Raw genomic sequence first — 25854 nt, forward strand, 5'->3', positions numbered from 1 at the left:
GTCACTTTAAATAACGCCACTTTAATAATGTTTATATATCTTACATTACTCATCTCATATGTACAGTTGAAGTCGGAAGTTTACATACACTTAGGTTGGAGTCATTAAAACTCATTTTTCAACCACTCCACAAATTTCTTGTTAACAAACTATAGTTTTGACCATGTCGGTTAGGACATCTACTTTGTGCATGACACAAAGTCATTTTTTCCAACAATTGTTTGCATACAGATTATTTCACTTATAATTCACTGTATCACAATTCCAGTGGGTCAGAAGTTTACATACACTAAGTTGACTGTGTCTTAAACAGCTTGGAAAATTCCAGAAAATTATGTCATGGCTTTAGAAGCTTCTGATAGGCTAATTGACATCATTTGAGTCAATTGGAGGTGTACCTGTGGATGTATTTCAAGGCCTACCTTCAAACTCAGTGGCCTCTTTGCTTGACATCATGGAAAATCAAAAGAAATCAGCCAAGACCTCAGAAAAAAAATTGTAGACCTCCACAAGTCTGGTTCATCCTTGGGAGCAATTTCCAAACGCCTGAAGGTACCACGTTCATCTGTACAAACAATAGTAGAGGTCGACCGATTATGATTTTTCAACGCCGATACCGATTATTGGGGGCCCAAAAAAAGCCGATACCGATTCATCGGCTGATTTTTTGTTGTTGTTGTTGTAATAATGACATTACAACAATACTGAATGAACACTTATTTTAACTTAATATAATACATCAATAAAATCAATTTAGCCTCAAATAAATAATGAACCATGTTCAATTTGGTTTAAATAATGCAAAAACAAAGTGTTGGAGAAGAAAGTAAAAGTGCAATATGTGCCATGTAAAAAAGCTAACGTTTAAGTTCTGCTCAGAACATGAGAACATATGAAAGCTGGTGGTTCCTTTTAACATGAGTCTTCAATATCCCCAGGTAAGAAGTTTTAGGTTGTAGTTATTATAGGAATTATAGAACTATTTCTCTCTATACCAATTGTATTTCATTTACCTTTGACTATTGGATGTTCTTATAGGCACTTTAGTATTGCCAGTGTAACAGTATAGCTTCCGTCCCTCTCCTCGCCCCTACCTGGGCTCGAACCAGGAACACATCGACAACAGCCAYCCTCGAAGCATCGTTACCCATCGCTCCACAAAAGCCGTGGCCCTTGCAGAGCAAGGGGAACAACTACTCCAAGTCTCAGAGCGAGTGACGTCACCGATTGAAACGCTATTAGCGCGCACCCCGCTAACTAGCTAGCCATTTCACATCGGTTACACCAGCCTAATCTCGGGAGTTGATAGGCTTGAAGTCATAAACAGCTCAATGCTTGAAGCATTGAGAAGAGCTGCTGGCAAACGCACTAAAGTGCTGTTTGAATGAATGCTTACGAGCATGCTGCTGCCTACCATCGCTCAGTCAGACTGCTCTATCAAATATCAAATCATAGACTTAATTATAACATAATAACACACAGAAATACGACCATTAATATGGTCGAATCCGGAAACTATCATTTCGAAAACAAAACGTTTATTCTTTCAGTGAAATACGGAACCGTTCCGTATTTTATCTAATGGGTGGCATCCCTAAGTCTAACTAGGCAAGTCAGTTAAGAACACATTTTTATTTTCAATGACGGCCTAGGAACGGTGGGTTAACTGCCTTGTTCAGGGGCAGAACGACAGATTTTTACCTTGTCAGCTCAGGGATTAGTTTTTGCAACCTTCCGGTTACTAGTCCAACGCTCTAACCACCTGCCGTACATTGCACTCCACGAGGAGCCTGCGTGGCAGGCTGACTACCTGTTACGCGAGGGCAGCAAGAAGCCAAGGTAAATTGCTAGCTAGCATTAAACTTATAAAAAACAATCAATCTTCACATAATCACTAGTTAACTACACATGGTTGATGATATTACTAGTTTATCTAGCGTGTCCTGCGTTGCATATAATCGATGCGGTGCCTGTTAATTTCTCATCGAATCACAGCCTACTTCGGCAAATGGGTGATGATTTAGCACTGTCGTTGCACCAAACCTAACCATAAACATCAATGCCTTTCTTTAAAATCAATACACAAGTAGATATTTTTAAACCTGCATATTTAGTTAATATTGCCTGCTAACATGAATTTCTTATAATTAGGGAAATTGTGTCACTTCTCTTGCGTTCCGTGCAAGCAGTCAGGTTATATGCAGCAGTTTGGGCCGCCTGGCTCGTTGCGAACTGTGTGAAGTCCATTTATTCCTAACAAAGACCGTAATTAATTTGCCAGAATTGTACATAATTATGACATAACATTGAAGATTGTACAATGTAACAGCAATATTTAAATAAAGGTGTAAAAATAATAATAATAATAATAATAATTAAAAATAATTTAAAAATCTGCCAAATCGGTGTCCAAAAATACCGATTTCCGATTGTTATGAAAACTTGAAATCGGCCCTAATTAATTAGCCATTCCGATTAATCGGTTGACCTCTAAACAATAGTACGTAAATATAAACACCATGGGACCACGCAGTTGTCATATCACTCAGGAAGGAGACGCATTCTGTCTCCTAGAGATAGAATGTACTTTGGTGCGAAAAGTGCAAATCAATCCCAGAACAACAGCAAAGGACCTTGTGAAGATGCTGGAGGAAACAGGTACAAAAGTATCTATATCCACAGTAAAATGAGTCCTATATCGACATAACCTGAAAGGCCACTCAGCAAGGAAGAAGCCACTGCTCCAAAACCGCCATAAAAAGCCAGACTACGGTTTGCAACTGCACATGGGGACAAAGATCGCACTTTTTGGAGAAATGTCCTCTGGTCTGATGAAACAAAAATAGAACTGTTTGGCCATAATGACCGTTGTTATGTTTGGAGGAAAAAGGGGAATGCTTGCAAGCCGAAGAACACCATCCCAACCGTGAAGCACGGGGTGGCAGCATCATGTTGTGGGGGTGCTTTGCTGCAGGAGGGACTGGTGCACTTTACTGAATAGTGACATCATGAGGAAGGAATATTATGTGTATATTGAGCAACATCTCAAGACATCAGTCAGGAAGTTAAAACTGGTCGCAAATGGGTCTTCCAAATGGACAATGACCCCAAGCATACTTCCAAAATTGTGGCAAAATGGCTAAGGACAACAAAGTCAAGGTATTGGAGTGGCCGTCACAAAGCCCTGACCTCAATCCTATAGAAAATTTGTGGGCAGAACTGAAAAAGCGTGTACGAGCAAGGAGGCCTACAAACCTGACTCAGTTACACCAGCTCTGTCGGAGGAATGGGCCAAAATTCACCCAACTTATTGTGGGAAGCTTGTGGAAGGCTACCTGAAACGTTTGACCCAACTTAAACAATTAAAAGGCATATGCTACCAAATACTAATTGAGTGCATGTAAATTTCTACCTAAGAGAGGGAATTTCTACTAGGTTAAATGTCAGGAATTGTGAAAGTGAAATATTTTTTGTGAAAGTTTAAATGTATTTGGCTAAAGTGTATGTAAACTTCAGACTTCAACTGTATATACTGCATATTGCCTATGCCGCACGCCATCGCTCATCCATATATTTATATGTACATATTCTATTCATCCCTTTACATTTGTGTGTATTTGTGTGTACAGGTAGTTGTTAGATTACTTGTTAGATATTACTGCATAGTCGGAACTAGAAGCACAAGCATTTCGCTACACTCGCATTAACATCTGCTAACCATGTGTATGTGACCAATAAAATTGATTTGATTTGATAATAGATGAAAGTTTAGAACCAAACCTTCAGTTCCATCTGTAGGAGCCTCTACTGCAGTACTGCTTTGCTACATATGTACAGGCTTTGTGCTACATCATTTTCTTATATTCTAGTCTCCTGAGAACTAGACACAGACTCTTCACGATAAGTAACACAGACTCCCCCCTTTGATTGTGGATCTAATCAGTCATGGTCCAAGAGGAGAACACATGGGACATCCTCTCTGGACTCCAGAACATTGTATACTTTCTCTCTCCTCCTATGCTATGTGTGTTATGCTATGTCAGCAGTGTTATGCTATGTCAGCATGTTGTTATTGCTATGTCAGCCAGTGTGTTGCTATGTCAGCAGTGTGTTTGCTATGTCAGGCATGTGTTGTATGTAGCAGTGTGTTGCTATGTCAGCAGTGTGTTGCTATGTCAGCAGTGTGTTGCTATGTCAGCAGTGTGTTGCTATGTCAGCAGTGTGTTGCTATGTCAGCAGTGTGTTGCTATGTCAGCAGTGTGTTGTTCACAGGAGCTGTGAAGCACGGATTTGCTCACTAGAGCCTAAATGTAAATGTATATATATTTTGTTGTGATTCTGTYGTGATCTAAAATCAATATATATTTTTTAAAGATCACGAGAGCCTACTAATTGGTCGATATGCATGGATGTGTGTATATATGGACACAGGGGTCTCCCTCGTTTCCAACCAGGGGTTTCCAGATTAAAAGTGTGGAGTGAATGGAGGCAGATCACACACTGCAGTAGCAGCATCACCAGCACACTCTTCTTCTCAAATCAAATCAGAATAAAATGTTATTGGTCACATACACGTGTTTAGCAGATGTTATTGCGGGTGTAGTGAAATGCTTGTGATTCTAGCTCCGACAGTGTAGTAATATCTAACAAGTAATATCTAACAATTTCACAACATATACCCAATACACACATCTAAGTAAAGGAATGGAATTAAAAATATATACATCTATACACCTCCCTCTGGCTGTAGGGAAGTGTAAGCAGCTGTAGGGAGGCAGGGTCAGGTCTTGTGTGGGGGGATCCAGCTCAGAAGCTGCTGATCATGGGAGGGCTTAGAGGGCTGGGAGGGTAGGGAGGTAGAGAGTAGAGGCTAGGGATGGCAGGGAGGGTAGGGAGGTAGAGAGAAGAGGCTAGAGAGGGCTATATGAGAGCTGTCAGAGCGGCGAGGTGAGAGGTGTTCAGTACCTCTGGGGGAGTCGGACTTAGAGAATACAGAGGGAGAGTGGGAAAAGGAGAGATGAAGAGAGAAAGAGGGTGAATGAGTGACAGGGAGCATGTGAGAAAGAAGGGTGGCAGAGAGAGACAGAGAGAAAGAGGGATGAGAGAGAAAGAGCGGTAGAGCAAGAGAGAGGAGAACCAGAGAAAAAAAAGAAAAAAAGAAAAGAGCAGAAAGCGATTGAACATTTTAAATCCTCTAAGTGTTTCCATTTCCCCCCATGCTGTGTTATTAATGTCCCCTAGTGCTGTCAAACACACACACACACAGTACTGTCACAGTATCCAGCTGTAATTGATTATAGATTGCGTGTCTTGCTGCTGCTGCTTGCAGCCTCGGCCGGGTAGGCCATCCTAAATACTGCTGAATTTAGAACCCTTTCTGGACTCAGCAAGGGAATTAAAGTGATTCACATCTAATCAGGCCTGATACCATTTCATAGGAGTGTATGACCCGTCACTGCATTAATGCTACAATAGTGACAGAGGGTAGTATAGTGAGATTAAAGACAAGTAGAACAAACAAGAATACTTGGTTAATCCAGTTGTGAAATATTGACTTTTGTGAATATTTCAGTGCAGTTGTCTTCCACAAAACACACAGGCTGTCTCCCAAGTGGTACTCTGTACCCTATGCAGTGCACTACTTTTGACCAGGGCCCAAGTGCCTCAAGGCAAAACAACACAACAACTTCAGTGGCATTTCAGAGACCGACTAGGACACTTATTATGAATTATTGTGTCTTTCCAGGAAATTACAGCAATTCACAATAATTATTGTGTCTTTCCCTATGGGCCTTGGTCAAAAGTAGTGCACTATACAGGGAATAGGTTGTCATTTGGAATGCTGTCTGGGAGTGCATAGTGGAGGATGATGAAAGGATATTTTGTTTTGTTCTCACTCAATTCCATCCCACCCATCTCTCTCGTGCTGGGCCAAGACACCCCACAGTGTAGCACTGTGCTCTCAACCTCTGATGCCGAGCCTAAACACCCCACAGAGCAGCATGATGCTCTCAACCCCTCTCTCTGTCAGTGCTGATCTAGGTGCACTCAATCTACGCCATGCCTGCTGATCTAGGTGCACTCAATCTACGCAGACTTCCCAAGAGCCCACAACTTCTGGTGCTGGGCCAAAACACCCAACAGCGCTATCTAGATGCTGATTTAGGCACACTATCTACTACGCCATGCCTGCTGATCTATGTTCACAAGACAACAAAATGTTGGTGAGGGGATCTTTCTTGACAAAGCTGTAAATACTAACCAAATGAGGGAAGTACATGACATATCTCAATCTAAAAACATAAACATACTTTAAATAAATAATAATTAAATAAACAGCTGTTAAAGGGAAAGTATGCATAGAGTTTCTCTGTGACATTCCGATCAAGGGCAATATCCAGGACTGGTACAGTAGGCTACAGTAATAATTCCCTGACATCACCCACACAGTAATCTCCTGAATCATCTTAAATTGAGTATTTGGCTGCACTGTCACCAACAAACACCCGCCCCTTCAGTCCCCCAAACAGAAATTGTTAAGACCACACTGTAAAATGGAAACAGAACCCATTGGCCTTATTCAAATACTTCAGAAATGCATCCTTCCTTGAAGTAATCACAGATCTCATTTGGTTGGATTGGTGAAAGTAATAAGGTGGTATTCCTCAAGGAAGGATGCATTTCTGAAGTATTTGAATAAGGCCAATGGGTTCTGTTTCAATTTTACGGTGTGGTCTTAACAATTTCTGTTTGGGGGACTGAAGGGGCGGGTGTTTGTTGTGCCAACATCAGACAAAAAGAGGAACAGGTGCCATGGTTGGCGTTTATCAAACAACCTTTGTTTTGTGTGTGTTTTGTTTCGTCCAAGACTGTGTGTGGATGCATCCCAAATGGCATCCTATTCCGTACTTGGGCTCTAGTCAAAAGTAGTGCACTATATATGGAATAGGGTGCCATTTGGGAGCAACCTATATGTGTCATGCAACCACCCTGACATAAAGATCATTGTCTCGGAGCCCAGGTGAACGCTAGGCTCCATGTAGCAGGTTATATTGCTTTAGCCACCAAGCCAACTGCTTGCATTGCTTTCTAGCTTTAACGGTTCACAAACACAAGCGAAACGACATCCACATGATTTGATGATCAAGCTGGCAAACTGAATCTTCATAATGAGCGTCGCTACGACAACCAAACTGTCTACACCCCCCCCACCCACCTACCTGCGTGCCCAGCCATCCTGAATTTTTTATTTGGCTGGCATCGACTGCATGGGGACTGAGGTTTGTGTGAATGCACAGAACGTTTTCTGTTCATTAAAAWTGAAGTGGAGGAGAAGAACAGGTGCAGGCAGGGACTTAGTGGCACAGCCCTGACCCGCTGCTGTTGAAGAGAGCTGCGCTCTAACGAGCTAGAACTACTGCTACTTCTAACCAGCACAGAGAGAGAGGGGTGATGAGGAGTAGGATATAAAGAGAGAAAGAGGGAAGAATTGTTGGAGGGGGAATGCAGATTGAACCGATTTGATGAGAGAGAGAGAGAGAGAGAGAGAGAGAGAGAGAAAGAGAGAGAGAGAGAGAGATACCTAAGGATAGGTCAGCTCTGCTTGTTTTTATTCCAACAGTGTGTTACTGTGTGAGTGCATTCGTGTGTTTCGGTGACACTACACACTCTCCTAAAAAGAATGAGTATGTGTGATCCTCTCCCACAGGTGCGTCTCATTAGCAGTCTGATGAACATTCTAAACTGATCTATTCTATGTCATCATCAACGATAGAAAACACCATAGGGCTCTGGCCAAAAGTAGTGCTCTATGTAGGGAATAGGGTGCCATTTGGGACAAGACCACTGTCTCCAAWGCTGATCAGACTGATTCGAAAGTATGACTTCACAATGTGACGTTAATAAGGGGAAGTTAGTTGAGCATAAAATTGTATTCACTGTTGATTTGGCTTCTGCAATCAGAGAGACTAAATCCGATCAATTATGCATAACGTGCAGAATGACTGCAATTTCAATAATGCAGTGTCATCTAATTTATTTTTATAACAAGAATGGATAAGATGGTGGCTTGACTGGTAAGCTGCTACACAATGATGGAGGCTGCACCCCAAATAGTACCCTATTTTCTATATAATGCTATACGTCCTGGTCAAAAGTAGTGCACTACATAGGGAATAGGGTGCAATTTAAGACATAGCTATCTGAATTTGATCCCGGTTGATAGAGTAATAACAGCAATCATAGCTCATCACCCCTATAATGGAGTCTCATTGAACATCTTACCATATTAACCAGTTTGTGTGACTGTGAAACCTGGGTGGAAAAGGAGAGTTTGAGACATTTAATGGAGTYTGAGACAAAGAGGAAACATAAGCATTTCGCTGTACCTGCGATGACATCTGCAAAATATGTGTATGCGACCAATACAATTTCATTTGCTGGATCAACAGCCTCTTTCAGTGTCCGTTTGCTTTGTGTTAAGAGTTCAAATTGAACATGGACTACTAATTGAGTGCAAATGGACTGTTTCATCATCACAATGGCCATTTGAAGAGGAGGCCAGGGGATAAAGCATGTTGGCTCAACCGTGAATCACGCTAGGTTACAGAAGACACTGACTATACCAGGAATATAGAAAGAACAAGAATCAAGTCTATTTAGAGTTGGGGGATGAGATTTTATCAAATGCGAAACAGCCGTCGGCCGCAAACAATCCAATGCAAGCTCTGCAAGCTCTGCATACTGTAGGTCTTAATTTTGAAATAGAATACATATTTAATATTCATGTATGTTTTTGTGGTTGTGTGTATATACTGTGTGTGCATGTTCTTATGATCTGCTTATAATTATTGCTTTCCATTGTTGCATTAATATTAAACTTTCTGCCCCTCAAAGGAGGGTCAGCATTCATTTGAGTAATTTGGCTTATTTAACAGTGTCATGGGTGATCCTTCATAGAATAACCAAGTAATTTCCTGAAAAACTGCCTTTTAACTCGTTTTCCAATTGTTTGCATTTTCCATTTATTTCTGTTCAAAGATGTGTCACCACTCCATAGGTGGAGGACTGTGTCACATTTGTGGTAGTGCAAAACCAAGAGTCAGACAAGGCAATTCCGTTCTCAAATTGGGATTTATTTAACTCAAAAGGCTTGACAGGTAGCTAGGGGAACCTTCAGGTCCCAAAAGATGTTCTTACTCAAAGAAACATGGCAAACCTTCAAAATCAACTACTGGCCCTTTTAAAGGTATACTCAGCAATATGACCTAGATGCAGAAAGTAAACAGCATAATGCATGTGTCAAACTCTTTCCACAAAGGGTCGAGTATCTGCACATKYTTTGCTCCTCCCTTGTACTTGATTGATGAAATAAGGTCACTAATTAGTAAGGAACTCCCCTCACCTGGTTGTCTGTCTTAATTGAAAGGAAAACCCCAAAACCCGCAGACACTAGCCCTGCCATGGAATGAGTTTGACACCCCTGGCATAGTGGGTCAATTTCAGCAACAACTAAGTGTTGAAGCGCAAGGTTCAACTTCTCTGCTGTTTTGGTGCCCTGGCTAACACGCTGTGAACAGCTTGAAGCGAACATGTGCACAAGCGCAGATAGTGTGTTTATGTGTGAGAGCAAAGTATTGCATCTCGCTCATCTCAACATCTGCGTTGCTGCTCATGGCAACGTCATTTCACTAAGTCAACCTTTAAGGCAATAACTTCAACTTAAATAACTGGGGAAGATACTATCTTATCCCGTGGCAGAGATAACTTCAAACATTAGGCATATGGGATGCTGGCTAGTGATATTACGTTTGATACCGGAGCTCCAAGGCTTGCATCGAAATCGCTAAAGCTTCGATCACACCGACAGGGTCTTGCATTTTGGTACACCAGAATTACATAAATTTCCAATGAAACGCTGCGTTTGCCTTGCAGCATTGCGTTGCAGAGGCAGTTGCAGTGCGCTCGGTGCATACGTTGGATTTATCGAACGTATGTGTTAAACTGTATGCATAAACCTCTTGACAGAAATGGTAGCAGAAGGTGAATTTTTTACTTTTGTTGCATACATATCCAGATGATGCTGCRTACTATTTTGCACAAGGACGCTGTCGGTGTGATCGAAGCGTAAGCAGCTAACTTTGAAGCAGTGTGCAGATGCGTGTATCACTTTATCAGAAGGTCGTCATCAATGATGTCCGAAGCTTTGTTTGATCACATGCTTTTTCAAACCGTGTGTTGCAAAATGCGAGATCCCATTGATTTCGCCGTGGTTCTGGTGCTTTCTTTGATAGCCCTGGTTCCCGCGGACATCGCTCAAACCAAGCCATTTTTATCTATGGTGTCCACCGATCGATTTATAAGCAAAAATGTCAGTCGGAACCGGTACCAGAACCACGGAGGTACCCTAAACAGGGGACCTTACATCTAAGAGATTTTAAAGTGGAAAGTCTGAGTCAAAGCGTAATTCCGTTAATGTTAGAATTGCCCTTTACAATGACACATTATTTAATTATATTGGACATGGAGGGGGCCAACCATCTCCTCAATACAGAAATAAGGACTATTTCCACACATTTCCTTGCAATAATTAACTCAGAGAAAAAAAGCTGGTATTGTGTTGTATGCTCCAATTAAGACATAATCCCTCAACCTAGTTATGGGATCAATTAAAACAACAGGATTCTGAGGGAATATAATTATTGAAAATAATCTGAGTGTACAAAACATTAAGAACACATTCATAATATTGAGTTGATCATACTGTAGCTTTCACCTGGATTCACCTGGTCAATCTATGTTATGGAAAGAACAGGTGTTCATAATGTTTTCTACACTCAGTGTATAATCCAACAGGCCTCTCGTCCAAGTCATGCTGTGATTGTTGGTAATCATATTGAGGCAGGATAGAGGCAGGATTTCACACACACACACACACACACACACACAAAATATTCGTAGACAAAGCAATATCTACATGCCATTTAGGCTAAAATTGTATCGGTACAGCCGGATTCAGTTTGAAGCTAACTGCATTACCTTGGTAATCAATGATCAGAACTTGTATTATAATTGCATTGTTGCATTGTGCCTATTCTGTTTGTAACAGATCATTTGCAAACACTTGGCTGAGTCAATAGCAGGATGACAGCAGGCCAGAATGCATATTGTGAGAAAGTGGACGTGACAAACCGTATAAGGGGTGAATGTGGGTGCAGTGCTTTAAAGGGGAACAAATTGCGATCAAAAAATTGTTAGCTGACTACCAGTGCCTGACATAACAAGAGAAAAACTGATGATGCACAACCACATTTCAAAATTGCACCTGGTGTATTCTACACTGAACAAAAACATAAACTCAACATSTAAAGTGTTGGTCCCATGTTTCATGAGCTGAAATAAAAGATCCCWGACATTTTCCATACTCACAAAAAGCTTATTTCTCTCAAATGTTGTGCACAAATTTGTTTACATCCCTGTTAGTGAGCATTTCTCCATTACACAGGTGCATCTTGTGCTGGGGACAATAAAAGGCCACTCTAAACTGTGCAGTTTTGTCAGACAACAGAACCCGTCTCAGGGAAGCTCATCTGTGTGCTTGTCATCCTCACCAGGGTCTTGACCTGACTGCAGTTCGGTGTCGTAACTGACTTCAATGGGCAAATTCTCATCTTCAATGGCCACTGGCATGCTGGAGAAGTGTGCTCTTCACGGGTGAATCCTGGCTTCAACTGTACCGGGCAGATGGCAGACAGCATGTATGGCGTTGTGTGGGCGAGCGGTTTGCTGATGTCAACGTTGTGAACAGAGTGTTCCATGGTGGCGGTGGGGTTATGGTATGGGCAGGCATAAGCTATGGACAATGAACACAATTGCATTTTATCGATGGCAATTTGAATGCAGAGACACCGAGATCCTGAGGTCCATTGTCGTGCCATTCATCCGCCGCCATCACCTCAAGTTTCAGCATGATAATGCACGGCCCCATGTTGCAAGGATCTGTACACAATTCCTGGAAGTAGAAAATGTCACAGTTCTTCCATGGCCTGCATACTCACCAGAAATGTCACTCATTGAGCATGTTTGGGATGCTCTGGATCGACGTGTACGACACCGTGTTCCAGTTCTCGATAATATCCAGCACCTTCACACGGCCATTGAAGAGGAGTGGGACATCATTCCACAGGCCACAATCAACAGCCTGATCAACTCTATGCGAAGGAGATGTGTCACGCTGAATGAGGCTAATGGTGGTCACACCAGATACTGCCTGTTTTTCTGATCCATGTCCCTACCTTTTTTTTATGTATATGTGACCAACAGATGCATATCTGTATTCCCAGTCATGAGAAATCCATATATTAGGGCCTAATACATTTATTTCAATTGACTGACTTCCTTACATGAACTGTAACTCAGAAACATCGTTGAAATTGTTGCATGTTGCGTTTATATTTTAGTTCAGAATACTATTTTTTTTTTACTTGTCGTTGCACATATCACACTACAAGAGAATTGCAGATTCTGTGCCGAATTCTGTGTGGAAGTTTAGAATACCTGTTGTCTTCCAAGTAGGGAATTGAAGAAGTATGCTAATTAAAGGTTGGGGAGTGAACGTTATTTATAATAAGGGTTACCTGGAGAAAATCAGACCTCTCAAAAATGAAAATGGATGGCGCCCCCAATCAGGGAAATATTTTACCTAAACCCTCCCCGAACGCTTGAAAAACAAAACAAGTGATGCTCCCCTATAACCAAAATAATAATGTAAACAAAGTGGACAGCAGAGAACGTCTACCATTTACCCTAATTTATTGGACAGACTAGAGCCTTAGATATGCAGTTTAAGAAACTGTTCTTCGTCCTGTCAGCATTACATGTGAACGCAGGAACTTTTATTTCGCACAGGGCTGCGGGCCAGAAGGTTGCGGGTTCACAGACCACCATGGACAAGAGTAGGGGTGGATAGAGCTCCTTTATAGTAAAATTATAGCATCAATCATCGTATTTGCCGATCAGAGAAAACAATTGCCTTTTATAAACATTTCATGCAATTCTACATAATTTTACAAGCAGAATATTTTTTATACCACACAAATTACTGAAATTACAGGCTAAGAATGGACAGAGATATATGCCTGTGTTAATCTTATCATTTATCCAATGCCAAATCAGTGTGGATTGTGTGCAACGAAACTGTCCCTGTTTGCAAATGAGCACGTTAGCAGATACCCATCAACTAGTCATTGCGCTAATGCTAGTTAGCATTCGCTCGCGAAACTACCTCTAAGTTCCTTCATACTGGACACAGATACATAAAAATGGTATCCACGAGTTCATCTGACTCTGGGGAAGTAGATAAAAAGCCTCATTGCCAAAATCCCGATGAATCCCTTTAACATTACCTATAATAAAGCATATCAGCTAGCTGGAACAGTAATAATAGTCTGACTAGGCGATATTTTGAATAACTACATGGTTATTATAAAGACSTGCCTCGGGCGGAATCCTACCGCTGGCATCCGTTGCCCTATCAACACAGCTTACCGCATTACCGCGGATCTCTCAATCAACCAAAACAGCGACTCACGTCTCTGAAGCGATTCCAGTGCTTGATCTTGCGGCTGTACTGTGAAATGGTGGACAGCCAATGCTCGTCTTCCATGAAATTCCCAGTTTTTTCAGCCTCTTTCCCGTTCTTAATTTCCGCCTGCAAGGTGGATCCCACCAGCATCATCACCGGGACGAGAAGGACCCCCAATTCGGTCATTATCACCATGGTAGGCGCGCGGCACTCGATAATAGCTTCTCTTCTGGAGAAGAAGACGAGGATGCGACTAGAGGGAAATGTGACCTGTTTGCGGAGATGCGCCTTCGTACTACTGCTGCCGCGAAAAGGAGAGGGTAGAGGGAGAAAGAGAGAGGGGGGGGGGGGGACGCCTTTCATGTGTTACGAAATGTATAGCACCTGGCGAGGTTACGCATTAAAGGTACAATAATGTCTACTGTTATGACATTTCCCCCCATTGCTCCCATTGAATATGACCTATATAAGGACATTACACATGCACCAATTGATAAATGGTGGATGGTGTAATCATATCTTACCTCATTTAACTGATTAATTGTAGCCTATGATCTAGATATACCACTTGTCTTAAAGAAAGCAATACATCATTCAGTTAAAACGTCCTCTTGTAACCACTCATTTGACATTTTAGTCATTTAGCAGATGCTCTTATCCAGAGCGATTTACAGGTAGTGCATTCATCTGAAGATAACCACATCACAGTCGTAGTAAGTACATTTTCCTCAATAAAGACGTTATCAGAAAAGACAGTGCCACTGCCATTTGCTTTAGCTCAGTGGGATAACACAGTCACTCTCGAGGTACACGGACAACCCAATACCCGTTTGGTCATGTTCAGATGTAACAGAGATCATGAGTCTGTGCAAATAATTCACAGCTGGGAATCGCTTATCACTTTATATCAGTCTCCTATCTATTACTATCGTGCCTATTTAATTTCCTCTATCACTTTCCTACCTGCATATCGCTGAGCTAGGTGGGACTAGCCAGCCCCAAGGGAGTTATGTTGTAGACGCGCTGTAATTATAATACAGGATTAACGGATGCCGTCTTTACTATTCCTTCACTGAATATACCATTTTATTGCTCCTCTCTCTAAAGGCAGTATTCGAAGGGGATAATCTAATCTCTCCACAGAAAGCAATCAGTTTTCCAGCAAAAGAGCGAGGGGGGAGAAAATCGTTTAGATTGAAAACGCACACACGAGTACACAGAGCTAAATTGAATTCAGATGGGAATTGTGACTGACTAGTAGGCCTACATATAGCCTATCGCGGGTTTGTCTTTATTGTTAAGACTTTGCATGTCTCACATTCATCACAAACTGCAAGTGGAGGGAAAGTACTTACAGTGCCTTCAGAAAGTATTCACACCCCTTTACCTTTTTCACATTTTATTGTGTTACAAAGTGGGATTAAAATTGATTTAATTGATTTAATTGTAATTTTTGTTGTCAATGATCTACACAAAATATTCTAACGTCAAAGTGGAAGAAAAGTTCTAACATTTAAAAAAAAAAAACTATTTTGCACACCTGGATTGTACAATATCTGCACATTTTTCAAGCTCTGGCAAGTTGGTTGTTGATCATTGCTAGACAGTCATTTGGAAGTCTTGCCATAGATTTTCAAGCCGGTTTAAGTCAAAACTGGAACTAGGCCACTCAGGAACATTCAATGTCATCTTGGTAAGCAACTCCAGTGTATATTTGTTTTAGGTTATCGTCCTGCTGAAAGGTGAATTTGTCTCCCAGTGTCTGTTGGAAAGCAGACTGAACCAGGTTTTCCTCTAGGATTTTGCCTGTGCTTAGGTCTATTCCGTTTCTTTTTATATTAAAAAACTCCCCAGTCCTTGCCAATGACAAGCATATGCATAACATGATGCAGCCACCACCATACTTGAAATTATGAAGAGTGGTGCTCGGTGATGTGTTGTGTTGGATTTTCCATAAACATAACACTTTGTATTAAGGACAAAAAGTTCTTTGTCAATTTTTTTTGCAGTTTTACTTTGGTGCCTTATTGCAAACAGGATGCATGTTCTGGAATATTTTATTCTGTGTATTAGGTAGTTGTTGTGGAATTGTTAGATTACTTGTTAGATATTACTGCACTGTCGGAACTAGAAGCACAAGCATTTCGTTACACTCGCATTAACATCTGCTAACCATGTGTATTGACCAATACAATTTGATTTGATTTGATACCCCTTTTTTCCACATTTTGTTACAGCCTTCATTTAAAATAGATACAATTGAGATTTTTTTTGTCACTGGCCTACTCACAATACCCCATAATGTCAAAGTGTAATTATGTTTTTTTATACATTTGTACAAATGTTATTCAAAATGAAAAGCTGAAATGTCTTGAATCAATAAGTATTCAGTGTTTTTGTTATGGCAAGCCTACATACTGTAAGTTCAGTAGTAAAGGTTTCCTTAACAAGTCACATAAGTTGAACATCCCTTTGAGCATGGTAAAGTTATTCACTATACTTTGGATGGTGTATCGATACACCCAGTCACCACAAAGATACAGGTGTTCTTCCTAACTCAGTTGAGAGGAATGTTGTTGATCCATCCTCAGGGATTTCACCATGAGGCCAATGGTGACATTAAAACAGGTAGAGTTTAAAGCTACAATATTCACATAGAAAAGTGAGTTATAGATCTGTCATTCTCATTGAAAGCAAGTCTAAGAAGAGGTGGATATGTTCTATGTGCACTTTTTCCGTTTAAATTTCGTTTTTGCATCTTGTACTTTCGGTTTTGTACACCAGCTTAAAACGGCTGAAAATACTATGTTTTTGGATATGAAAAATATATTTTACAGCGGTTTAGATGGTACAATGATTCTCTACACTATACTTGCTTGTTTTGTCACATAAATTGAAATTAGGCGAACTATTCGAATTTTAGCAACCAGATGTTGGAGAAATTTCTGCATAGTGCACCTTTAATGGCTGTAATAGGAGAAAACTGAGGATGGATCAACAACATTGTAGTTACTCTATAATACTAACCTAAATAACAGGGTGAAAAGAAGAAAGCTTGTACACAAATCTAAACGGATGGAATAAGAATGTACATGTAAATATATGGATGAGCGATGACCGAGCGGCATAGCTAAGATACAATAGATGGTATAAAATACAGTATATACATATGCGATGAGTAATGTAAGATATGTAAACATTCTTAAAGTGGCATTATTTAAAGTGACTAGTGATCCATTTATTAAAGTGGCCATTGATTAGAGTCTGTATGTAGGCAGCAGCCTCTCTGTGTTAGTGATGGCTGTTTAACAGTCTGATGGCCTTGAGATAGAAGTTGATTTCAGTCTCTCGGTCCCAGCTTTGATGCACCTGTACTGACCTTGCTTTCTGGATGGTAGTGGGGTGAACAGGCAGTGGCTCGGGTGGTTGTTGTCCTTGATGATTTTTTTGGCCTTCATGTGACATCAGGCGCTGTAGCTGTCCTGGAGGGCTGSTAGTTTGCCCCGGTGATGCGTTGTGCAGACCGCACCACCCTCTGGAGAGCCTTTGCGGTTGAGGGTGGTGCAGTTGCCGTACCAGGTGGTGATACAGCCCCACAGGATGCTTTCAATTGTGCATCTGTAAAAGTTTGTGAGGGTTTTAGGTGACAAGCCAAATTTCTTCAGCCTCCTGAGGTTGAAGAGGTATTGTTGCGCCTTCTTCACCACACTGTCTGTGTGGGTGGACCATTTCAGTTTGTCTGTGATGTGTACGCYGAGGAACTTACAACTTTCCACTTTCTCCACTGCTGTCCCATCGATGTGGATTGGGGGGTGCTCCCTCTGCTGTTTCCTGAAGTCCACGATCATCTCCTTTGTTTTGTTGACGTTGAGTGAGAGGTTGTTTTCCTAACACCACACTCCGAGTTCCCTCACCTCCTCCCTGTAGGCTGTCTCGTTGTTGTTGGTAATCAAGCCCACTACTGTTGTGACGTCTGCAAACTTGATGATTGAGTTGGAGGCGTGCATGGCCACGCAGTCGTGGGTGAACATATTTAGCTTACGTTGATTGGACTATATTGTTTTGGGGATTTTTTTAGTTGTCACTGTATTAGACTAAGCATAGGTGAATTGATGATGTTGAAATGTTGAAGTTGAAATTGTGCTGGAATAGTGATGGCAGATCCTGTCCTGGTAACTCTTGGTGGTTCTAAATCAATAGTTGTTTTGTGGTCCAAAAATGTCAGAAACATTAACTTGCTTGACCATGCTGTAGGTCATGTAACTGTCTGTTACTGTACATGCAATATGCTTTGTGGACTCCACTGGACAGAGGTTGCTATCCGGTTTTGTGATAAAAACAAAAGGTGTGGTAGAATTTATTTTGCCACTATGTCTTCTTATTGGGGGGGCTTGGCCTCCACAGTGATTTTACCCACGCACTGCTACTGGTACAGTGATCAACACCATACATCAATCAAACAAGTAACTGAATCTTAACAACAGTACCTCAAATATACAGAATGATAAGGATACATCTACTAGTAATAAGGTTGCCTACTTGAGGATGCTAGACCAACAAGTCACAAAATGAGTGAGGTGTAAAAAGGCAAGGCATTTATGGATCTAGGGATACAGTACTTCTAGGTTTTAAGGAAGCATCAAAAGCAATACACTAAACAAAAATATAAACGCAACATGTAAAGTGCTGGTCCCATGTTTCATAAGCTGAAATAAAATATCCCAGAAATGTTCTATACTATATGCACAAAAAGCTTATTTCTCTCAGATTTTGTGCACAAATTTGTTTACATCCCTGTTAGTGAGGATGTTATCCTTTGTCAAGATAATCCATCCACCTGATGGGTGTGGCATATCAAGAAGCTGATTAAACAGCATGATCATTACACAGGTGCACCTTGTGCTGGGGACAATAAAAGGCCACACATAACAAAATGCCACAGATGTCTCATGTTTTGAGGGAGTGTGCAATTGGTGTAACAGTATAACTTTAGTCCGTCCCCTCGCCCCGAGCCGGGCGCGAATCAGGGACCCTCTGCACACATCAACAACTGACACCCACGAAGCATCGTTACCCATCGCTCCACAAAAGCCGCGGCTCTTGCAGAGCAAGGGGAACCACTACTTCAAGGTCTCAAAGCGAGTGACGTAACCGATTGAAACGCTATTAGCGCGCACCACCGCTACCTAGCTAGCCATTTCACATCCGTTACACTCATCCCCCCTTTTGACCTCCTCCTTTTCCGCAGCAACCAGTGATCCGGGTCAACAGCATCAATGTAACAGTATAACTTTATGTCCGTCCCCTCGCCCATACCCGGGCTCGAACCAGGGACCCTCTGCACACATCAACAACAGTCACCCACGAAACATCGTTACCCATCGCTCCACAAAAGCTGCGGCTCTTGCAGAGCAAGGGGAACCACTACTTCAAGGTCTCAAAGCGAGTGACGTAACCGATTGAAACGCTAYTGGCGCACACCACCGCTAACTAGCTAGCCATTTCACATCCGTTACACTAGCATGCTGACTGCAGGAGTGTCCACCAAAGCTGTTGCCAGATAATTGAATGTTAATTTCTCTACCATAAGCCACCTCCAACATCATTTTAGAGAATTTGGTAGTACATCCAACCGGCCTCAGAACCGCACACCACGTGTAACCACGCCAGCCTAGGACCTCCACATCCGGCTTCTTCACCTGTGAGATCGTCGGGGGGACTCTTTCTGATCGGCTGGGCCTGGCTCCCTAGTCGGTCGGCCTGGCTCCCAAGTGGGTGGGCCTGTGCACTCCCAGGCCCACCTATGGCTGCACTCCTGCCCAGTAATGTGAAATCCATAGATAAAGGCCTTATTTATTTATTTCAATTGACTGATTTCCTTATACGAACTGTAACTCAGCAAAATCTTAGAAATTGTTGTATGTTGAGTTTATATTTTTGTTCAGTATACATCCATGTAGAATATTAGAATTTTCTAAATTGCATCCACCACCTACTGTATGGTCCTTGTACCCAACACACATGGTTGTACCCAACACACATGGTTGGAAAACAGGCCTAGCCTCCTGTAACCACTCTGTACTGCATTCAAGGACTCTGGACTGATTAAATGCGAAAGGTAGAGGATATGAGAGAGGCCTAGACATAGAAATAGATGTCACAGACAGAGAGAATAGGAAGTAGGAACAGAAGAAGAGGCGTAGACCATAGAAATTAATTACTAGAACGGATATCCCCATTCAATTCATGATGGGTGGACCGGCATTATCGTCTATTCTAGTAATTATATTTCTATGTCCTAGACGACTGATAGGCCAGGAATGATCCTCTTATTTAATAGAGGAGTCAGCCAGAAGAAAAGGCTGAGTAATCCTGGTCTCAGTTTCAGGTACCCTCCTTAGTACATCAGCTGGGAATAATAAACATGGTCAATCGTGTGATCCCAGTTTCCTTGGGTCCCATTCTTTCTCAAGGAGAGATAGAGAAACTGATGGTGGTGGGGGAATGCTTGGGTTCAGGGTGGGGAGATTGGAGATCAAGTATACCCTCCTTACAGCAGATGGGACTAAATATTGTCTCTCAATGGCTGCGATCATGATGACAATCCCTGCAATTCCAGTTTCCTCGGGTCCCATTCTTTCTCAAGGAGAGGGAGAATAACTGGAATGCTGCTCGGCTCCAGGGTCGAGAGATGTGAAATCCGGAGATCCAATGAGGCTTATTAAAAAAACATGCCCTGGATGTACTTCATGATGAACAAGACCTTCAACATGCCTCCTATGAAAATATGAGTTATGGTCAGTACTGAAACTGTAGCCATGGGCAACCAATGGAATCAGTATCAGAAATGAATGCAGAGAGTTCTCTAAGAGTGATTGTTGACACTTAAGTGGTTTTAATCCCAGTGTTCTTTCATTGTGTTTTTCATTAGTTGTTTATTTAGGTATATTCAGTGAGTCCCCATTACAATGCCGCTATCCTAAATGGCATTCTATTCCCTATGTAGTGCACTACTTTTGATCAGGTCCCAAGGGCACTATATCGGGAATAGACTGCCATTTGGAACATACACTTGGTTTCTGAGAAATAAACAAATTAATACATGTGAAKTAGCAATGTGTGTGTGTGTGTGTGTGTTAAAGGAACCATGTAAGCCATTAGAGGAAGCAGTCCCAAAGGTAAGGTAAGACAGTTAATGCATTAGGCCCAGTTACGTTGACCTCAAAAAGTCATTAACAGACAACTCATTTTATGTTAACAGACTGTACTTGAAGTAGGTTAAATGCTCCCCCAAAGGTAAGGATGTGATCTCTAATTCTATAGCTTCTACCATAGCTGCAGGAAGTAGTTTGAGGGTGGGCTGCTGTGATCTATTTTTGCAGACAGGGAATGCAAAAAATAATAATTGCCTGCATTGAAGAAGTCTATATCAGTATATCAGTCTGCTAATACAAGACTAGGAAAGGCCCAGTGCACTACTTTTGTGAAGCAATTTAAACTAAATGTATTTGTATTGTTTACCAGTATTTGTAACTTGAGTCTGATAATTATCTGTACAAAACAGTTAATCTGATAATACTTGTGGAATATAAAAACACTTGCTTTATATATGTTTTCCAGATTTTTAAAAATACTTTGCAAATGTAACTTATTTCTATGTGAAAACTGAAATGTGTTTATTCATCATTCCTTTTCAGTAGAAACACTTATCCAGAGCAACTTACAGTAGTGAGTGCATATATTTTCATACTTATACTTATTTGTACTGTACTTATTTGTAATCGAACCCACAACCCTAGCATTGCAAACGCAATGCTCTACCAACTGAGCCACATCATCACAGTTATCAGATCAAGCACTGTAAAACTAATGTGTGGGAACTAGCTGGCAGGCTACTCTACTCACTGCAGCATTTAACTGGTCTCGAAAAAGTCACACGGAGGTCGGTTGGTGCAGTCCCTCAGAAGTGCTGAGAGGAGGGAAAAACACACACGCATGCACGCACACAGCCACGCACGACACACACAGCCCTTTCCTCCCTGCTTAGAAGAGAAGAGCTGTTAGGTTGGGTGAGTCATTGATATTGAATCAATGTCAGTAAAGAGGAAAAAGCTACTGTAGGTGTTAAGTGCGAGAGGGAGGGGGAGGGGGAGGAGGAGAGAGGAAGACACCCCACTGTACTGTAGCCTATGTAGCGAGCTCTGCTAGCAGCATGACATCAAGGCCAAGGACAGGAAGGAAAACGATGATGATCATAATTTATAAGCAGCTAGCCTTACCTTGACTTCTCTCTCGTTTCGAACAGCACAAGCTGTTCCATGATGCCGTCTCTCTCTTCAGCACCACCTATACATTATTTAAAATATAGGATTGTCTCTTTATAGTGCACTACTTTTGGATACATTCATAATATATTCTCAGAGATAAATCAATCAACGCAAATGACTGCTGCTGTGACTGGCTTGGTGTCATGATGTAATCATTTTGTTATAGAAGGTTATTCATCAGATGGACCCCATACCTTTACTTTTTTAATGCTATTTTAGACCAGGAGGTGTAGTCATATTTGTATATGTGTGTGTGTGTGTGTGTGTGTGTGTGTGTGTGTGTGTGTGTGTGTGTGTGTGTGTTGTGGTGGTTGTGTGTGTGTGTGTGTGTGTGTGTGTGTGTGTGTGTGTGTGTGTGTGTGTGTGTGTGTGTGTGTGTGTGTGTGTGTGTGTGTGTGTGTGTGTGTGTGTGTGTGTGTGCACTACCGTCAAAAGTTTAGGGTCACTTTGAAATGTCCTTGTTTTGAAAGAAAAGCAAAGTTTTGTGTCCATTAAAATGACATCAAATTGATCAGAAATACAATGTAGACACTGTTAATGTTGTGAATGACTATTGTAGCTTGGAACGGATGATTTTTAATGGTATATCTACATAGGTGTACAGAGGCCCATTATCAGCAACCATCACTCCTGTGTTCCAATGGCACGTTGTATTAGTTAATCCAAGTTTATCATTTTAAAAGGCTAATTTATCATTAGAAAACAAGTCCTCAACTGGCAGCTTCATTAAATAGTACCCGCAAAACACCAGTCTCAACGTCAACAGTGAAGAGGTGACTCCGGGATGCTGGCCTTCTAGGCAGAGTTGCAAAGAAAAAGCTATATCTCAGACTGGCCAATAAAAATAAAAGATTATGATGGCCAAAAGAACACAGACACTGGACACATCATCACCGCCAAACCACTCTTCTTAACAGCCGCCCGCATAACCGTGAAGCCAGCCACACCAATGTGTCGGAGGAAACACCGTTCAACTGACGACCAAGGTCAGCCTGCAGGCACCCGGTACACCACAAGGAGTCGCTAGAGTGCGACAATGCTGGACCAATTGTGCGCCGCCCTATGGGACTCCCAATCACAGCCAGTTGTGACACAGACTGGGCTCGAACACAGGTCTGTAGTGACACCTGTAGTACTGCAATGCAGTGCCTTAAACCACTGTGCCACTCAAGAGGCCAATACACATGTATTTGAACCCAGGTTTGATCCATTTACACTGAAAGTTGTCCCGAAGTGATCTATTTTATACCCATGTATTTCTCGGCACATCGTACTTATTTTGTGAGAAATGTATTATGAGAAAAATGAAACATGATAAAACATGCATAGCTCATTACGCATTAAATGTGCTTATATAATGTATTATTAAATTCAAAAGTTCCACGTCTGAAATACATTTCTTGTCGTTATGAATGGGAGCTATGCAAGACACAGTGTACTGTCACACCCTTTGCACATATTAACCCTTTACAAATTGTCTTGAATTTACATTTCCCATACCCATGTATTTCTCAGCACATACTGTACATACAGTATTACTGCTTCTATGAAGAATATACGGTCATAGAAAAGTCCTCGATCTGAAAATAGTCAAAAATATCTGGTCGAAATGAACTGGAACTAAGCAGGAGACAGTTGTTATGTGATCAAATAGACAAAGCCTCCCTCTCTCAAGGTCTAATAATGAGGACAATTCAGTCCATGACAATCCTCTGGGCTCCTGTTGCATGACTCAGTACTGAAGAGACCCATTTAATTATATAAGATAAAGCCTAGGGCTTGAAGGGACAGATCAGGTATTATTACACAGACATTGTATGGAGAAAACATCTGAAGGGAATATATTATGCAGACATGGTATGTCTGTGTAGTAATACTATGAAAATATCTGTCTCTGCCTCTGTCTGCCTCTGTCTTTGTCACTGCTTCTCCCTTTCTCCCTGTCTCCCTGTCTCTGCCTCTGTCTGCCTCTGTCTTTGTCACTGCTTCTCTCTTTCTCCCTTTCTCCCTGTCTCCCTGTCTCCCTGTCTCCCTGTCTCCCTGTCTCTTCCTCTTGAATTATCTGGAGTTTGGAACAGAGGCAATCCTCAATTAAAAAATATTGTAGCCGTGAGCAGAGCAAAAGTCACTCTTTCGGCCTTAGTCTGCCTCTGTCTGATTGTCTGACTCTGCCCCTGTCTGACTCTGCCTCTGCCTCTGTCTGCCTCTGCCTCTGTCTGACTCTGAATCTGTCTGACTCTGCCTCTGCCTTTGTGACTGGAGTGGAGGCAATGCACCATTTAGGGTTGTGTGATTTATTGCTTGAGGAGGCAGAAACAAATCTGCTTTGCTCTCCCTGGGGGGACAGGAGAAACTGTGATGTTTGGCGAATCTTGCTGAGACCCACTGTTCTTTATCCCACCACAACACTGTGTTACACTGCCCACAGCAACTTTAGATATAGCCTAGGTGCGCTTTAATCCTAATGTATAGTAATTGGAGACTATCTGGGCATTCTGGACTGGACTCGTTTTAGGGGTTAATATCTTGAACTGTTGCCATCCTAGGTGTTCACTTATCAAAACAAATCTTATCTGGTAAAGAAAGCATGGCAGTTACATGCTTTCCTTTAGCATGTAAATGCAGGCTTCTGGCCGATTTTTTAAAATTAAAAAGTCTATAATAAAATTGTGTCGGCCAAATTGTCAGGAAAAATGTAATCCATTACAAAATAATCATTTTATTTATTGATGGAGATATCTGTCGATGTGATCCAACTTAAAAGGCAAATATACTTCACAGGCTGACAAATCCTCAAGCTGCTTGGAAATGAGTGTTTGTATTTTTACGAGGTCCTCATAAGGGACTTCAGCTACCCCGACTGGGCAAAATTGGCAATGATTGTGTTGATTATCCCCGTTTCCAGTGTGCCTGCTGAGAGGGGATTGTTTCTTCCGAAACAGTGTAAAGACGGCCTCAAGATCGCACCTTCTTGAGGACAAAGGAGGCTGATGCGCGTCACAAGTTGCTCCAAGGAGTTGGACAGTTTAAACTTCACAACAGCAGCGGCTCCCTTTGAGCAGTAAATATGAGGCAAATCATTGTGTTCGTCAGGCCCAGTCCTAGCAGTTCTGCTGCTGCACCAGACAAGATCAGCATATGCCGCCTGTGTCATATATAGTAAAACATAGTTTGGGGGAATGGATATATAGTAAAACATAGTTTGGGGGAATGGATTGATAAACTAGAGTAGAGTAATGATGTCAATCATGCGCAATTGGTGCATTTCAGATGAGCTTATTCAGTAGCACATGGAAACGAAACATCGTTGCCAACTATTCACATTGGAGAGTTACAATGTTGCAATCTCTAGGCAGCCAACTGCCTATTGTAGGAACCAGAGTTATCAATAAGCCACGTAAATCATAAATTACAATTAACAGAACATTTATTAACATCTTCCAGTACAGCTGTAAAAAGAGTGAGATATAATTTGAGCTTTGGAAACAAGTGCTTTCATAAATGCATGGGCGGGCCTCGTTTCACAGGATTATTGTAAAATAATCTTTCTCTCAATGCACCAGCCTTTACAATTTCTTCATTTTGTGGCCGCCTAGAGTGGCCTCTTTCCACTGCTGTGGTGCTGAATCGCAGCGGGAATGGGGAATGGGGCGGGCCGGTCCTGGTGTTTGTAGACAGCCATGTTTTGTTATTTATTAGGCCTAATTAAAATGATCATGCCTAGGCTAAATTCAATTAGAGATGCCTAGAAAACAGTTGTGTTTTGTTACTTATTAATTAAAAATGTTCATACCAACAGCAAATTATATTATACAAATATTATATTTTTGAAGTTGTGTTTTTTACTGTGTAGGGGACTTGTTCTTCTAGGCTAAATGTTTTTTTAAATGTTTTTTTTAATGATATTCAGTTATAATTTATGATGAAGATGCAACAGGCAATGTT

The 25854-nt window shown here is 41.5% G+C and overlaps 1 protein-coding gene across 1 annotated transcript in view; it reads right to left on the reverse strand.

Annotated features, from left to right (window-relative positions):
• Positions 1 to 13876, reverse strand: part of LOC111978553 (testican-2-like) — a 59710-nt gene extending 45834 nt beyond the window's left edge. The window contains 1 exon segment of the mRNA XM_070448557.1: positions 13589 to 13876. Coding sequence (XP_070304658.1) covers positions 13589 to 13777 — 189 coding nt within the window. The 5' untranslated portion in view covers positions 13778 to 13876.
• Positions 13877 to 25854: the final 11978 nt, after the last annotated feature.

This window comes from Salvelinus sp. IW2-2015, linkage group LG18, assembly GCF_002910315.2.
Source record: "Salvelinus sp. IW2-2015 linkage group LG18, ASM291031v2, whole genome shotgun sequence".
NCBI classification, from domain to species: Eukaryota; Metazoa; Chordata; class Actinopteri; order Salmoniformes; family Salmonidae; genus Salvelinus; species Salvelinus sp. IW2-2015.